The sequence below is a fragment of the Eptatretus burgeri genome, chromosome 13 (genome assembly GCF_056783735.1).
Source record: "Eptatretus burgeri isolate ZD-2024b chromosome 13, Ebu_testis_v1, whole genome shotgun sequence".
Classification (NCBI taxonomy): domain Eukaryota; kingdom Metazoa; phylum Chordata; class Myxini; order Myxiniformes; family Myxinidae; genus Eptatretus; species Eptatretus burgeri.
In genome coordinates, this window is record NC_140973.1 from 78,212,797 (window position 1) to 78,231,160 (window position 18,364).

Below are 18,364 nucleotides of genomic sequence, written 5' to 3' on the forward strand. Positions count from 1 at the left end.
ATCTCCTCCTGCTCTCCCTATCTCCTGCCACTCCCCCTCTCCCCGCATGCTCTCCCTCCCTCTCTCTGCCTGCTCCCCCCCTACTCCCCACCTGCTTTCTCTCTCTCAATCTCTCTCTCTCCCTGCCCTCTCTTCCTCTCCCTGACTGATCCATGGTTCCCCTTTCCTCATCTGCTCCCCATTCCCACTTGCTCCCGAGCGCCGACATCTCTGCATGTCACACTTTTTTTAGTATTAATGTACACATTGTATCTCTTTTCTTCTGTTATACAGGGATTGAGGGGCAGGGATGGACCACAAGGACCTCAGGGAAATCCAGTGAGTAACTCGAACTTCATTCTACAATCTGCATGACAATTATTTATTCACCAGGACCCCGACATTCACGGGGGATACGTTCCAGCAGGAAAACCCTGCGAATGTTGAAACCACGAATGTGGGGGCATTGTTACAATGAGAAATGGGGGGCTGGGGGGGTTGGTTCCAGGGAACCCGCGGATGTTGGAACCGTGAATGTTGGAACCGCAAATGTCGGGGTCTGGGTATATATATATATATATATATATATATATATATATATATATATATATATATATATATATATATATATATATATATATATATATATATATATATATAAAATAACCTTATCATGTTTTCCCTCCATTTATAATGCATTTGATAATACCTATACAGCACAGTACATCTGACTTGTGCAGTAATACCGACATTTACAGTGCAGTACATCGAAACCACACCACGGAAAGATCTCTGCAGTGCATAACCATGAACTGCTCCTCAAAAAGGGCAACGTGTTAATGTCACGTGTATTTTCAAAAGTTTATGTTAACACTACCAGATTCGGTGGTGTAATGGATTCGTGTGTCCGCTCTCAATCTGAGTGGTCAGTGCTTCAATCACCGGCCCGAGCCATAGCAAAGACTTTCAGAATGGTACATGCTGCTTACTTACTTGATACTTAGAATTTAAAAGGATAGAGCATGGGCGATCAATGCTGGGAAGACAATGGCAAACCACCCAGTGTAACCCTTGCCAGGTAACTACTTTGGCAGCAGCAACGCATTGTAACAGAGTCTGGTACATCAAATCAAAAAAAAATCAACACCGGTTACTTTCGAAGATGCGCATTGATTGTCGCTCGTTTAATCACGGTTTGCGATTATGTATTAAGATGAGGTGTACCATATTCTTTACAGAGTGCTGGTGCTGCCAAAGCAGTTTGTTGGCAAGGATTATGCTGGGTGGTTTGCCATTGCCTTCACAGCAGTCAGTCAGTCGGCAGGAATTTGTTCATGGTGTATCCTCTTTGCCTCCTCTTCGCAAAGGACAACGAACGTCGGATCTTTTTAACGTCCATCAACTCATGTTAGCAGATGGGACGCCCAGTTGAACGTCCATTCGGAGGGACGGCACACGCATCGGTGCCTCGCCCTGCCTCGGAAACACCAAGGTGACAGTTTATAGTGGGGTCGGGATTCAAACCCAGGCCACACAGCTCCAGAAGAAAGTGTACATACCTCGAGGTTATCTGGCCGGCTCAATGTATGACGACACGTTGACAAATGTCATCTCATCTATACTTTGCAGATTTTGTTTCTTTTTCTGTCACTTCCTCTTTTATTTGTTTGTAATGTGTGATGCTCGTAGTGTGACGTGTACAAATCGTCACAGGCAGGAATAAGACATCTTTGTGTCATTTTATATGAACATCAAGGACAAGGGGAGATATCGATGAACTTTTACCAGAATAGCAAGGAAAATAACGGATATGATAGAGAGAATGACAGAGTATCAGGGATTTTGAATCGAGTGCGAGCATCATGGTTTTCTTTTCCCTCGATGCACATCAGGTTCCTCAATGTTTCATCACTCGAGAGATTCCCATGTATGGATTTGTGAAACATTTCCAGAAACACATCCCCATGTTTCCCCCTTCATTAGCAGAGCCTGTTTATGACATATCTGAACATTCCAACATTTTAACCTGGGCCATGTTGTGTCATGTTCCTGTGTAGGGTCGACGTGGCCCTCCCGGGGAGCCAGGTCGTATTCACGGCACCGTGAAAGGTGAAAAAGGAGAAAGGGTGAGAGCAACCTTCGGACCGATCTTTTATTCTGGTCATCATCTTCATCTTCAACATAATCAACATGTTCATCTTCCTTTTCTTTAATGTTATAAATATCTTGTGTTTCATTTTTTTTGCCCTCTGTAAGTTTTTTTTTTTTTTTTTTTTTTTTTTTTGTATACCTTGGTCGAGGCTCGTATGAGAGCGAACACACAACTCACAGCAAGGAGGCATGAGACAAGAGGGGCGGGAGTGGAAGGGACAAAACAGTGGGGAACAGACACATTAGGTGAACTGTGGAAGGGAGAGGGATGGGGATGGGACGGGGAACATGGCGAAGAGAAGATGGACATTTCAGGGACTTTCAGGAAGGAAAGTAGGAGAAATGAAGGAAGTGGGCTTGGGTGGATTATCGGGGGTAGAAAAGATCGAGGATTTGGATGGGGGAAGATAAGAGGTAGTGGTGAACAGCTGTTTTGAAAGCCTGGAGGGAAGAATGGGAAAGAATAGAGTGAGGAAGTTTATTCCAAAGGCGGGAAAAAGAGGAATGAAAGAGTGAAGATGAGCAGTGATTCGTGATTTTGGTAGTTTTACCAGAAGGGGGTTGTTGGCGGACCTTGAGCGCCCTGTGGAAATGTGGTGGGGACAAATCGCAGAGAGAGCAGGGGGGCAAGGCTGGAGAGGAGTCGGTAGAAGACAGAAAGACCACCGACCAACCTGCGGTGATTGAGTGAGAGGCCCAAAGACTCAGCTTCATTGCGGGAGATGCCGATGATCTTAAATGCCCTGGTTTCGACAGCATGAAGCCGAGAAAGGTGGGAGGCAGGAGCACCAGCCCAGAGGGGAGAGCAGTACTCCATCAGGCTACGGACAAAAGCTTTGTAAGTGGTCAGGAGCTCAAGAGGGCCGAGGAAGGACTTAGCACGACGGAGGATTCCCAGTCGGCGACTGGCTTTTGAGGCGAGGTTGGAAATGTGACTTTCCCAGGAAAGGTCATGGCAGATAGTGAGACCTAGAAGCTTGAAAGAAAAGACTTCTTCCAGAGGATTGTTGAGAAAGTGGATGGGGGGTTTTGTAAACGGTCCTTTCGAAGAGACATAGTGAGAGTGTGAGATTTGTGTGGATTGAAAGACATGTTCCACGTGTTGGACCAGTTTGTGATTTTATCCAGATCTGCAGTGAGTGAAGAAGCTGCTGCTTGCCGGTCTGAGGGATGACAGATGGTACGGCAGAGGGTGGAGTCGTCGGCAAAGAGAAATAGAGGATTTTCCAGAGAGTCCGAGAGATCATTGATGAAAACCAGAAAAAGAACAGGGCCCAGAATGCTACCTTGAGGAACTCCAGCCTGCACAGGAAGAGGGGATGAAAGAACTCCATTTAGGGCCACACGTTGACTGCGACAGGAGAGGAAGTCTGCGAGCCATGAGTGGAGATGGCCTTGAATACCATGGGAAGAGAGTTTGGTGAGTAGGGCAGGGTGCCAGACTGTGTCAAAAGCACGTGATATGTCCAGGGATACGGCTCAGATTTCCTGTCTGGCATTGAGGACCTCCATCCATTGATGGGAGAGCAGAAGCAGCATATCCAGGGTAGAGTGACCTGGTCTGAAACCAAATTGATGATTGGAAATCAAGCCATTGGAGAAGAGGAAGGATTTCATATCTGAGGCGATGATGGATTCCATCACCTTGCTGATGATTGGGAGAAGGCTGATTGGTCTGTAGTTATAGGGATCTGTTTTTGCACCTTTTTTATGCAGGGCAGCGATGTTAGCAGATTTCCAAGCAGATGGCAGATGACCTTGGGCAAATGAGAGGGTGAATAGAACAGAGAGAGGGTGAGCAAGAGCAGAAGAGCAGGCTTTGAGGACACGTGGGCTGATGCCGTCTGGACCGGTTGCAGAATCTGACTCGAGGTTTGAAAGCAAGCTCTCCACCTTGTCAGGAGAAAAGGATACAGAGTCCAGGGACAGTTGGGTGCGACTGGGTAAAGTGGGTAGAGATAGTGATGGGTTTAGGACACAAGATTTAGCTGCAAACACCGAGTTTAGACATTCAGCTTTATCACGTGTGGAATCAGCAGTGCGGCCATTTGAGGTAAGGGAGGGGATGGAGGGGGAACATACACCAGAAACAGATTTGATTAAACGCCACCAGGATTTTGAGGAGGGAGAGAGGTTTGAGAGTTCAGACTTGAGATGAGAAAGATGTTGTTTTCTGGCTCTCCTGAGGGTAGATACACATTTGTTCCGAGCTTTGTGGAAAGAACTGAGATTGCCCTCAGTTGGGTTTGCTTTCCATGAGGCAAAGGCAAGTTGTTTCAGGACAACTGCCTCGCCACAAGCTTCAGTAAACCAAGGGCGGGAGGAAGGGTAAGACAACTGAACACGAGAGGGGATAAATCTGTGCATGAGGGAGAGCAAGTTTCTTTGAAAGAATTCCCAGGATGAGTTGATGTTTGAGAAAGTAGTGATAGGAGACCAGTCTGTAAGTTTGATGGCTGCTCGGAGACCCTGCCAGTCGGCTTGAGTGAAATGCCAGACTCGACGGCGGTGAGGTGGTTCTCTGATAACAGCCAGAGAGATGTCCACTTTAACAAGGACGTGGTCAGAAGAACCAATTGGAGCGAAGGAAGAGCAGCAGATATTTTCAGGGAAATTTGTCAAAATCAGATCCAGAAGAGATGGAGTACCATTGGTTGAGATCCGGGTCGGGAAGTTGACCGATTGAGTCAGTCCCAATGAGTCGCAGAAAGCTTTTGCTGAGGTGCCATGGCAGGTGAGAGAGGTACCCACACCTAGCCAACTGGCGTGATGACAATTGAAGTCACCACATAAGAGGAAGAGAGAGTTTGGATGAAAAGATAGAAGATGGTCCATGTTTTCGGATAGTGAGATGTAGATGGAGTCATCACTGTTCGGTGGACGGTACAGTACACATATAAACATGAGGTGGGAGTGGCGGGGAAGCCGAAGCCAGAGGTATTCCTGGGGGTGTGGGGGAGTGAGAGCTTCATCTTCATTCATCTTCATCTTCAGTTCATCATCTTCATCAGTTCATCTTCAGTTCATCTTCAGTTCAGTTCATCTTCATCTTCATTGTCGTCGTCCTCTTCATCATGAAGGAGAACGTAGCTCATTGTCATTTGTCTTATCTCTGAGCCTTCTGATCCTGAATCGATTCCTCATGGAATCCTCAATTAATTTCTGATCTTTTTGATCCTGAATCGATTCCTCCGAGAATGCCGGAAGGAGAGGGTAGGGGTGGTACTGCATTGTGCAGCATGCTGTTTTTAGAGGAAACATTAAGTTTGGTTGTGGTACCTTCAATGTGAACTTTTAGAATCCCACAACATCTTTTTCCAAATAATATAGCAGGATTGGTACTCTGGTGAAATTTCCAATGTCGTAATCATGAGTCATGCATATACGATTGATGAATTTGCCTCATTAGGACCCTTCCCAATCGACAATTGCCTTGGTGGCCGCATGAGGTTTTATGAATCGTGAGCCTCCAATGCCAAGTGAGATTGGATCAGACCATTGTCATCATAATCATGAACATCAAATCAACCTTGCCATTTCAATATTCCTATTTTGCAGAGATCTTGGCCCATGCATGCGGTGCTCAAGTTTGACGTCCCGAGATTACTCGCTGACCATCTGAAGTTCAGTCTTTGGACTGAGACATCCCCAAATCTGACATCCAACAAAACTTATTCTTAGTCATGATCTGGCTGAGCTGCTCAGACACCCTGAACGACAGATTGAGGCTTCAGCCATTCTGACTCATTGGATTTGTATTACACGACCAATGAGTTTACGTCCCCAACGACTCCGACGCACCGTGTCCGAATAACATTAAACTTCTCCATCTCTTTGATTGTGACAGTACAAACCTTGGCTCCATGGACGATAGCTACTTATAAAGCCAAATAGTCAGAGAGCTGGCTATTTACCTCTGCCACCAAAGGTGCACGAATGATATGTTTTCACCCCTATTTGTTTGTTTGTTTGTCTGTGAGCAGGATATCTCAAACAGTCATGGATGGATTCGGACGAAATTTGGTGGACAGATTGGGTGTATGACGAGGACAAATTGATTCGATTTTGTTGACGATCTGGATCCGGATCCAGATCTGAGAATTTAAATATTTTTTTGAAAGCGTTTCTTCACCAATGAGAGATGGGCCCCAAAATGATACACAGCACACTATCTCAAAAAGTTGTGGAAGAATTGTGACAAAACTTGGTGGATGAGTTGGGTATGTGACAATAAGTTGATTCGATTTTGATTAAGGTCCGGATCCAGATCCGGCCTATCAGTGGGATACAAAACATAAACTGTTCATCCTGGCGGGGATGTGTGTCCCACCGAGTTCCGTTCTAGTTTCTTGTTATGTTGATCATCTTTTCTCAAGCTGGTGGCTGTGTAGAGGAATTGTTTTCCCCCCCCCCCCACCTATCCTTTTTATTTCACTTGTTATTTATTTTACATTATCATAAATCGTGTAATTTTGAAATAATTTCCTCGACGAGGCTTATTTGGTGGGGAACAGGAAATATAACTGTGCTACACATGTTTGTGTGTGCAGGGTCTTCCAGCACAGGATGGGATGCCAGGCCAGCCAGGCCGGCCTGGCTCACCAGGAGCATCTGGACCCCAAGGCCAACAAGTAATTAGAGCAACCAATTGACAGAAGATGTAATCTTTCTTCAGCTGTGTAGCTTCACACTTACGTTGCTTCTCACATATATCAACACATCAAAACAAGAAAGACATTTGGTGCTGTGGAGGTGACATTGGTATGTAGACGTCGAGGTCATTTTACATCATATTGTATGCCATGGACCACCTTTCCAAACAAAAAGGTTTCTTAATCCGCGAGGGGCCACTGAGTTCTTACATATGTAAAATTGTGACGTTTTTAACTTCCTTCTCGTATTCATCATGTACTCCTGCCTTCTCCCAACCTCTTTTTCTTCAATTCTTGCTCTTATTTCCCTAATTTTCATCAAGCTCCAGCTCCGTTGCACCTTTTCTTCTTCTATATTTCCTTGTACAGCACTCGATGAATCGATAATAAGCATACCCCCCCCCACCTCCTGCCCCTCCCACCCACCCCACTACAAACCTCAAGAGGTGCCACCACCTATAAATGTGCGATAACGTGTCCCACTCAAATGCTCTAAAAGAGAGCATCTTGTACATATTAAACCAGATAAACTGCTTACATGTATCAATACCTATTCCTTCCTCTGACGAGTCCAAACATTGGGTAAAACAGATGTCCCGGATGTCAGTTTGATTTTGAGAGCATGCGTACTTTATTAACCTCCGCCATCTTCGAAGATGGATGGAGGTTACTGTTTTCACCCCTTTCTGTTTGTTTGTTTATTTGTTTGTTTGTTTGTGAACAGTATTACGGAAAAACTCCTCGACGGATTTCGACGAAATTTGGTGTTGGGTGGGGGGGTTAGGTATGGTCCAAGGATCATGCCATTAAATTTTGGACTTGGCCCCCTCCCCCACAAAAAAAAATTGTTAGAGAAAATTTTTTCTTTTTTTGCATTTCTACATGTTTTAAGTGATTTCCAACCCCCCTTCCCCAAAATTACCCCCTCCCTCCCCCCCAAAAAGAATTTTTTTTGCATTTCTACATGTTTTAAGTGATTTCCAACGCCCCCCCCCAAAAAAGGAATTTTTTTTGCATTTCTACATGTTTTAAGTGATTTCCAACCCCCCCAAAAAAAATTGTTAGAGAAATTTTTTTTTTGCATTTCTACATGTTTTAAGTAATTTCCAAACCCCCCCCAAAAAAATTGAGAAATTTTTTTTTTTGCATTTCTACATATTTTAAGTGATTTCCAACCCCCCCCAAAATAATAAGAGAAAAATAAATTTTTGCAACTTTTTTTTCAACAAAATTTCGATTTCTTTTTTTTGCATTTCTCCATGTTTTAAGTGATTTCCAACCCCCCCCCCCCAAAAAAAAAATGTTGGAGAAAAGAACTATAACTCTGTCAGCACTGTTGACATCATATTTAATGAATAAGATATAAGGTTTACTTGAGTGACCCAGCAGTATTGGCGGCGGAGGTTTTGCACTCTCCCGAGTGCTCCCCCTCTAGTTTTCATCTGTTTTATTCAATGCTTGGTTGAAACTTTTAAACACATGACTTTACAAAGTGTATGTTTCACTCTATTGTTATAAGCCTGTATGAGCAAAGGGATTATTTACTTTACAAATAATGCAGGAGGGAGTTGGAGGAGGGTGGGGGAGGTGGGCTTCATTTAATTCATTCAATACACTCCAAAGCTCCCAATCCTGAGCCTCAATCCTGGGTGTTGGATTCCTCACTGGTAAGCCATTTTTAAAATTCAGTCCTTCCATATTTTCTTTGGCGTTCCTCTTGGTCTCCTTCCTTCGAGCATCCATCTCTACCTTTCTGGCTATCCGATCTTCCTCCATGTTCTAAAAACGCCAAGCCCATGTCAGACACTGCTCTTCGGCTAGCTCACTTAACTTCCTCTGTCCAAGTATTCTTCTCAGGTATTTACTATCAAAACCATTCAGTCTCCTTTTCTCCTCCTTAGTCCAAGTCCAACTCTCCAACCCGTACAGTATCATAATCAAGATTACTGCTGCATTGCGCACCTTCATCTTGCTTTGCAGGTTCACATCCCTTCTCCTCCAGAGATCTCTGCTCAGACGATTGAACACCCCCTCCTTCCAATGCCAGTCCTCTCCTCACTTCCTTCTCACTACCTCCCTTTATATCCGTTATCTTGCTTCCAAAGGTCAACAAGCAAACCTGCTTTGTCAATCACTTCATTCCTTATCTTCAATTCTTCATCCCCCCCCACCCTTTCATTCTGCCTTGTCACCATTAACCACTTTGCTTTAGGAATACTCACCTTCAAATTCAATTTCTCACTTTCGCCACTGATCCTCCTGAGGATTGTTGTGAGTCCAGTAACCGTCACAGCCTGCAAAACTGCATCATCTGCATACCCCAAGTCCCACACTTTCTGATCTTCAATTTGGACTCCCTTCCCCTTCTTGACTTTCTCTATCAACTACATGACTGTAGTGTACATATTTGGGTTATTTTCACTTTTGTGGTGCTATTCCCCATAAATATTTGTTGGAAGTTCGAAGTGAGTAATGTAGGTAGCTCCTACTTCAAATTTCTGTGAACGTTGATTTATTTATTTAGTTATTTTAGGATTGCAAAGCAGATAGTGAAAGAGAGGTGCGATGTGATGGGGGTGATTTGCTTGAAGGAGGACAAATCGTTGTGGACCCGGATGGAATTAAAGGAAGATTGAAGAGATATGTGGAAAGGCTCTTAAATATAGAGAATGAATGGGACGGCAATACCGAGAGCAACCCAGTTTTAGGACCGGCAGAGAAGATAACTGAGAAGGAAGTTGAGGAAGCGATAAGAGCAATGAAGAGTAGAAAAGCGGAAGGATCCAAGTGAGTTGTGGGAGATATGTTGAAGGCAGCGGGAAGTTGGGGTGTGAAGAGAATGATAGAGATCTGTAATCTGGTGGTGAAAGAAGGCCGCATTCCAGTGGATTGGGAACTGAGTACCCTCGTCCCTCTGTACAAGGGGAAAGGTGACCCACCTGGACTGTGGCCCTTATAGAGCGATAGTTACTGGAGCATGGGATGAAGGTATTAGAAAGGATGTTGAAGAAGAGATAAGGAAGAAAGTGAATGTTGACAAAATGCAGTTTGGATTAATGCCAGGAAGAGGAACAACAGATGTGATTTTTATTGTTAGGCAGTTGCAGGAGAAGTACAGGGAGAAGAGGAAGAAGTTGTTTTTTGGGTTTGTTGATCTGGAGAAAGCATTCGATGGGGTTCCACACGAAGTAGTGACATGGGCATTGAGGAAGTTAGGAGTGGAAGAATGGCTGATCAGAGTAGTGATGGCAATGCACGAGAGAGCGCGCACAGCTGTAAGGACGAAGGACGGGAACAGTAATGAGTTTGAGGTGAAGGTGGGAGTGCACCAGGGGTCAGTACTTAGTCCACTACTATTTGTAGTTGTAATGGAGGTGCTGGCTCGGAGTGCAAAGGAGGGTTTACCATGGGAGTTGTTGTATGCAGATGATTTGTTGTTGATTGCGGAGAGTCGGGATGGACTGAAGGAGAGGATGAATGAGTGTAAGGAATGTATGGAGGCAAAAGGTTTGAAGGTGGATTTCGAAAAAATGAAGACAAAGGGGATTGCAAGTGGTAAAACATGTGGTGAGGTTAAAATAACTGAGAAGTGGCCGTGTGCTGTATGTAGGAAGGGTGTTGGAGTGAACTCCATTCAATGTACAATGTGTGCTGAGTGGGTTCATCGTAAAATGTAGTGGTGTGAGAGGGTCATTAACTAGTGTGGTAGCTACATTCAAGTGTAAGGTGTGTGTATAGAGGGAGTTGCAGATGGAGGAAATGTTGAGTTGGATCGTGAAGACGGCGTGAAGTTGGAAGGTATGAAAACATTTTGCTACCTAGGAGACGTGCTGAATGGAGAAGGTCGATCAGACTCGTGAGATGTGCTTGAGTGAGATGTGCATGGAAGAAGTTTCAGGAACTAAGTGGTGTGTTGACAAGGAGGGTAGTGTCGTTGAAGTTGAAGGGAAAGGTGTATGCTACATATGTGAGAAGTGCTATGATTTATGGGAGCGAGATGTGGGTAGTGAACATAGAGCAGCAACCAAGGCTGGATAGGGTGGAAATGCGAATGGTTCGGTGGATGTGTGGGATATCGTTGAGAGAGAGGAAGTTAAATGATGAATTGCGGAAGATAATGGGAATAGAGTCTGTGATGGATGTTGTGAAGAGAAACAGGTTGAGATGGTTGGGTCATGTGTTGAGGAAGGATGAAAGTGACTGGGTAAGAAGAGTGATGGAAATGAGTGTAGAAAGAAGTAGAGGACTGGGAAGACTGAGAAAGACTTGGCTAAAAGTGGTGGAAGAAGAAATGTGGGTTAGGGGGTTAACAAGGGGAGATGCAGAAAATAGGGTAAAGTGGAGAAGAATGTGATGGGGCCTGCAAGGCTAACCCCTGCTCTAGCAGGGAAAATGGCCTTAAAAATGCCTTTTGTGTTGTTTTACTCACGTTTATAAAAGATGTTAATTTACAATAATAAACCCATATAGCTGTTATTCCTGATGATTTAATGAATTTACCCTAAAGTATGAATATCATTGGAATAACCCAAACTTTTGCATGGCACTGTATATGAAACATGTAGTCGAATATGACGTTGAACAAGCTGTTAGACAGGTTGCATCGCTGCCTCACTCCAGTCTTTACCTTGAACCATTCTGAACTTCCCCCCCCCCAAGTCTTACATGGCCCTCTGCGTCCCGATACAACCTTCTGATCAGCCTGATCACTTCCTGTGTAATGCCTTATTTCTCCAGCATCTTCCAAAGTTCTTCCCTCCCGACAGTCATGTGCCTGTTTGCAAGCTTACAAAGCACTCACATCTAGATGGACCCTTAGCCATTTCGTACTTCTTCTCGATTAATGTCATAACGTGAAAATCTGATCAATGCATCCTGTCCCACTCTAAACCCGCACTGTTTATCATGCAATGCCACCATCAGGGCTTTCGTGATTCACTTGAGCAGCAGCCTGGTAAAACAATCTTCCCTGGAACACGTAATAGACGGATTCCTCCTGAATTATTACAGTGTTGTCGACTCACTTCTTGAGCAATGGGATGATCACAATTCTACATCAATCCTCTCGAGTTGTTTTTTTTTTTTTTCCTGTCCTCCGCACCACTCAGATTACTGTGGTCAGCCACATCACTGCTTCCACTCTTCCTAACTTGAACAGCTCAACAGGGATGTTGTCATCACCTGGGGCCTTCTCATTCTTTATCTGTTCAACACCTCTTCTCATATCATTTTCTGGAATTTCTCATCCCATTTCCTCATTCACAATTACCATGTCTTCCTTATTCTCAATCTCCACGAGAGTTTGATGTCCAGGTGCTGGACAGAAAAATGGAAACACCTGGGTAAATAAGGGACACCAAGCAATGGCTTTGACACAAATGTGGCCCATGTGTTAATAAACAAATAATACCACAGCATGCTCAGGGTGATGTATAAAAATGCTGCACAGGCCTGTTTGCCTATAGTTGTGGCTAGCATTACTACAAGAGGAGACCCTCCCCAATGCCCCCATCCACAGAGCATGTGTGGTCACATAATGGTTTTATGAGCATGACACTGATGTTATCCATATGTCATGGCCTTCTCAGTCATTGGATCTGAACCCAATCAAGCATTTATGGGATATTCTGGAATGACGGCTGAGACAGCATTTATTGACTTCCTTGTGGAAGAATGGTACCGCATCTCTCCTGCAGAATTCCAGATGCTGGTGGACTCAATTCCACGGTGCACACAGGCCATACTAGCCGCACGTGGTGGCCCAATGCCCTATTAAGTGACTTTACATAGGTGTTTCCATTTTTTGGTTCACCTCTATTCTTCAAAATTTCAAATCTATTCTTCAAAGCCAGCACAAACTTGCTCCTTGTTTCATCATCACTTCTGAGCTTTCGAGTATCAAATGTTTTCATTACAGTCGGCTTCATCTTCACCTCAGAAATCACGAGTCGGTGGTCTGAGTCCACTTCTACTGCTCCATCACTCCGAGTCCGACACACTAAAGACATATCCTTCTCTCTTGTAATAACAATCGATCAAATTCTGAATATAGCCACCTGGAGATCTCCATGTGAACTTCCGCCTTTTCTTCTGAAGGAACGGAGTAGTAGTGAGGCACAAACCATTGTCTTTACAAAAATTCACCAGCCTAACTTCATTACTGTCCTCCATACCAATTCCATACGTTGCAAGAGTTCTTCCCCAAATGTTCACATCTTCTCCGGTCTTTGCATTAAAGTCACCCAAAAGGAAAAACATGTCCCTTTGTGGTACCCCGTCAACCATTTCCTGAAAATCATCATTAAAAAAATGGTCTTTCATTTCCTGTTTATCGTTTTCGGTTGGCGCGTATGCCTCAATCATAGTCATGTTAGTATTCTTCAGTTGATACCTCCATTGGATAGTCCTGTCAATTTATCTCATGGCCTACCGACAGCGCCTCCTAAATCCATTCTAACACTAACAAATATACCAACTCTACGGACGTTATACTTATCATCTCCAACATACCATACCTTATATCCATCAACTTCCTTTGTTCCTTGCCCTGTCCATCTCCTCTGACTGATACCACAGATAGGAATGTTGTGCCTCTTCAACGCCTCCCCCAGTAACTCCGCTTTCCATCTTGTTCAAGTGACCTGACGTTTCAATCTCCAATCCTTGTCTCTAAGGTCCAAATAATATTCATTATTCTTTCTTCTGTCTTCAGTTTCCTTGTGCACTGAACACAACTAATGGACGACCAAAGCAGTCTGTGCTGTCCTTTTTATCCTGGGCGATGACTAGACCAGAATCAAAACTCTTCGTGCTGGGATCCATATTTCTGGGGGGGGGGGGGTTGGTCTTGGTAGTCTGGGCAGTAACCACCCTCTCCCGGACAGCGTTTTTTTTTGGGGGGGGGGGTACACCACCCCTCTTTGTCCCCCGGATGACCTGTTGAGAGCATTTGTACTTTATTTTAATCAATGCTTGTTCATTCCTACTATATAAAACAAGGCTGTTAATTATCGAATTCCTTATAGAATCTGTATGTCCGTTCCTTATTGAATCGAAAATGGCCTGGCCGACATCCAACAACTTTTGCCTTCATGGTGGTGGTGCTTTCCCCCACCCCTCCCCCACCCCTCCCCCACCCCTCCCCCCACATCCCCCTGGCGAGTGTGAGGAGATGACTTGCAATGTTTGCCTGTACATGTGGAATAGTGCAAGTAGTTTAATGACTGACCCCTGCCAGAGGGAGGGGGTATTGCGGGTGGGAAATGATGGCAACTCTAAAAACAAATCCTTTCACTCTTGGAGGGAGCCCGGTAAGACTAGTCCCTTAAGCACGTGACATTACGAAGTGTAAGTTTCACTCTGCTTTAGTCAGCCTGTATGAGTGACCTGATTATTTACTTGGAATGTGGAGGGGGAGGGGAGGTGGGACTCTGTCAGAGGTAAATTGTATAATTTTTGAACAAAGGTGAGTTATTCAACACTATGTCATTGGTGATATAATCATTGTTTAAAAACGCAGGCATTTCGTGCAAACGGTGAACTTTCATTTCATGCCGTACTTTCTGACAGGGGCCTTCTGGAAATCCTGGGTCTGATGGAGATCCGGTGAGTGCACATAAACAACACTATTTATTAACCCCTTTCCTCTCACTTTTACCTTTTTAGTTGCTGATCTTTTCTTATTGTGTTGGTCATCAGGGTCCACCTGGATTGCTGGGTCTTGAGGGACAAAAGGGTCAAAAGGTGAGTGTGACAATTTTAGTTGACCACACACTTGTATTTCAAAGTACACCTGACACCAAGTTCAAGGAGCACTTTCTAAGGAGGTTGTGTGACGGCTGCTGCACTGTTTCTGATTCAGGGTGAGCAGGGCCAGGTTGTGAATGGTCGTCATGGAATTAAAGGCAGCAAGGGTAATCCTGGATTGCCGGTAAGTCTGTCTGTCTTATTTTACTTCCACTTCATATTCCTTTCCTTATCCTTCTGCTGTACATGTACACGCTCCCCTTGAAGCACAGCGGATATGTGAAAGCATTGTGACTGATGATTCAAGCATAAAATTTGGCACACAGTTACGACACGTCCAAAGGAAGATTTTCAGCTATAGGGCCATCGCATATTATTCCTGGAAGGGAAATGGTCGTCATTTTTCAAAACGGCCACTATTCCGTTCTTATTTTTACCTTAATTAAGTAGATCACAATGAGTTGAGGCATCAAAACTTGATATTGTTGCATTTTCCACTTTATTTACATTCATACTGCTGAACAAAGATTACATAAAATATTGCTAAAGGTGTGTTTGATTTTAAGGACATCTCCGTTTGACGTCTGCGGACTGCGAACTCACTTTCCCCTCTTGCTTCATGTACCTGCTTTCAGACTCTCTGGCAGTTACTCATCCCACACGGCATCTACCTGCCTTGCTTGCTTGCTTGCTTGCTTGCTTGCTACAGTTGAGAATCAGTGTTTGGCAGTAACACTTGTGTTGCATTATCAAATGTTTTGGCAAGACCAGGTCGCAACATATTAACAATGGCAACTCTATCAAGAATATTGACCTCTGCCATGGTAGTAGAAGCACTCTCTTGCTCAGGGATGGGATCTTTCTAAGTAATGTACCAGTTGAGATTTCATTCCTGTTCTCAGCTTGCCATGTTTTTGATAAGGCTGGTGGGAATGCTTGGTTTTCATGTTGAAATAATTCATCCAGTTCTCCATCTCCTATCTGTGATGCAATGCCTTGAGAAAAGATAACAGTCAGTCACTCATCAAGGAAGACAGCTGTAGCTGTCCTCTTGACTTATTTTGGACTGGAGACCGACTAAAGAGTGGGAGCTTGTTCCTCTTTATGGGATCTGTTTTGGGATTTGTTTGGTTGACAAGGCGCTCTTGACAGAGGTGCCATATTGTTCTAGTCCAAGCTTCTCAATCCAGCGAACATACTATGACAGCAGGATTGGCAAAGTCTCTGCTATTCAGCACAAGGAGGTCAGCGCTGTCATCACTCAATTAATTTCCCATCTCTTCTTTGACACCTGTTAGCAATTAGCGATTTGCCTTATTTTTCTTCTCAATCGAGGCTTTGAATCTCCACTTACTTGAGCCATCTCAACACCAGACACCATCCAGCGGTGCAGAGTTTTGAGTCTGACCCACAGCCCTGCCTCACCTTCACTATGGTGTTCTGCTCGTGGGCCTAGTCTCTGATTATAGCAGAGAATGCTCATGCCGTGTTCCTCACTCTAAAGTTTAATCTGAGAAACTCAGCAAAGATATCAGAATACTTGAGATCCAGTGTAGCCATGTCACGTAAATGGACAGGAATCCACTTAGCATACTTCGTGTGATCTAAGGCAAGGAATCATGGAACTATCTTGATCAAAGCATTCATGTAGAGCAGGAAATCTGCCTATTATGCTTCTTTCACATACATCATCACCTTGAGCTCAAGCTACAGAATGATGGACAAAAACTGGAACTGGAGACTTGCTTCAACTCTGCTGGCACTTCAGTCTTTCAGGGACATCATACTCTCCCCCTCTTCCAGGCTGCTGCTGCACTGGGCACAAGCTCTCTGCAGGAGTAGATACAGAGCACTAGCTGTGACATGAGCATGTAGAGAGTGCATGTCACATGGGAGGCTTTCAGGAGCGAGTTTGCTGTTACAGGTGTCGCAATGCCAACTTGCATCACTGGTCCTCCACTGTCCTCCAGAAGATATCCAAGTGTCTTGAGTGCTGCCATTTCAATATGTAGGCCGCTGAACATAACAATAAAGTGATCTTCACCATGGCTTGTTGGCCAGCTCAACTGGATTTGCTTTGCGATTGTCAACCAAGGCTGATCCACAGTGATGATGGGTGCCTGTCCAGGATTCAGAATCTCCACTTTCTTAATGACATTAATTTAATGATGATTGAGGGATATTGTAAAACTAAAATAAAATAAATGAAACAAAACGATTGTCTAAATGCCCTGGTCCCTCGTTGTCCCATCTTTATCACATTACATGGTATTTTGTGACTTTTCATGAATGAAGTGTATGGGATGAGTTAACTAGCAAAAAGGTCACGATGGAAACATTTTATATGATAATGTTGTACATCATGTCACCCCAGAGACAACAGAGCACCTTTGGATAGCTTTGTAATGCTTTACAAGAATAACCTAGAAAAAGACCCAGATGACCCATAAATACTGAAGACCCAAAATACCAGGAGGACCCAAAAGTCCCTGAAGACCTAAAAGACCCAGATGACCCCAAAGTCCCCAATGACCCAAAAGACCCCGAGGACCCTGTAGACTCTTTAAGACTACTATAAATGGATGAGGTGTGTGTGTGTGTGTGTGTGTGTGTGTGTGTGTGTGTGTGTGTGTGTGTGTGTGTGTGTGTGTGTGTGTGTGTGTGTGTTTTGTTGTGTTCTGTTGTGTTTTGTTGTGTTTTGTTGTGTTTTGTTGTGTTCTACTGGAGCATTTTGATGTGGAATAGTATGTACACCAAAATGATAGTCATGGTCTCCTGAGTTGATTAGGCTAATTAGCTACAAAAAAACCCATGAGAATTCCCATGTTTTAAATGCACACCATGTTAAGGTATATCGAGCAGCTTGATACATCCTTCCACCATGGATGGAATTCTAATTACAAAATAAATAACAAAAGCAATGATAACATTGTAACAAAGCAGATATTAATGATCCGAGTAGTATCATATGGCAATAATAATGATGAACATATAATCCCCACACGAGCCCAAAGACATCTGGGCTTGGTGAAAGGCAAGCTAATGCTCAAGCAGTACAGCAGGCGGGTGCGCAACAAGGCTGTGAGGACCAATGAAAATTTAGTCCAATGGGCCCACTCGTATTTCAAAAGGCTGTGGACGAGTTATGACAAAATTTGAGTTTGTTAGGTGACGAGAACAAGCTGATTAGATTTTTGTCAAGGTCCAGATACAGATCTGACCTATCAGTGGGATACAGAACGTAAACTGTTCAGTTTGGTGGAGGTATTTCTCGTCATTAAAGTTACAATCACCCTAACATTTGTCATACATCTGCTTAGTTATTGAAGGGAATACTTTGATTGTTGACGTTTTTATAAAGAGCAAAGCTATGAATGACCACCAACACCAGAGCAAGATTGATTAGCAAATTGCTGGTTTTTGTAAGACAAAGAGGCTCAGATATGTTTTAACTGGACCCCTCCTTTGTTGGAAGATCCATCTGTTGAAATGATCGTACAGATTAACAATCTTTGGAAAAGGGATGGAATCAACAGGATTAAGGTAAACAAACTGCCCCATGGAAAGGCAGGGGAAGCTGACATTTATTGTATGAACCCTTCTTCAGAGCAAAAGAGAGGTCACTATAGAATTGATCAGGCTCTCTTTTGCTTTGATGAGGGGTAAACACCTGAAGTGTCGGCTTGTTGCTTCCCACGGCAGCATATCTTGATAAACATCATCCATTGTAACCATCCATCCATTGGGACCATACTCTGTACAGGGCGTTGGTGTTGCCTAAGCAGACTCCTTGGCTATTGGACACAATCCTGGACGGGTCACCACTCCGACACAGG

At 44.0% G+C, this 18,364-nt stretch overlaps 1 protein-coding gene and 1 pseudogene across 4 annotated transcripts in view; both read left to right on the top strand.

The window, feature by feature from the left end:
• COL7A1 (collagen type VII alpha 1 chain) overlaps positions 1-18,364 on the top strand; it is a 287,085-nt gene that overhangs the window by 110,203 nt on the left and 158,518 nt on the right. For all 4 annotated transcript variants that reach the window (XM_085853235.1, XM_085853234.1, XM_085853238.1 and 1 more), the window contains 6 exons: positions 274-318; positions 2,037-2,105; positions 6,681-6,761; positions 14,352-14,387; positions 14,481-14,525; positions 14,644-14,712. In XM_085853235.1, coding sequence (XP_085709361.1) covers positions 274-318; positions 2,037-2,105; positions 6,681-6,761; positions 14,352-14,387; positions 14,481-14,525; positions 14,644-14,712 — 345 coding nt within the window. The remainder of the gene's footprint in view (positions 1-273; positions 319-2,036; positions 2,106-6,680; positions 6,762-14,351; positions 14,388-14,480; positions 14,526-14,643; positions 14,713-18,364) is intronic.
• On the top strand, positions 9,171-11,072 carry LOC147014860 (uncharacterized; annotated as a pseudogene).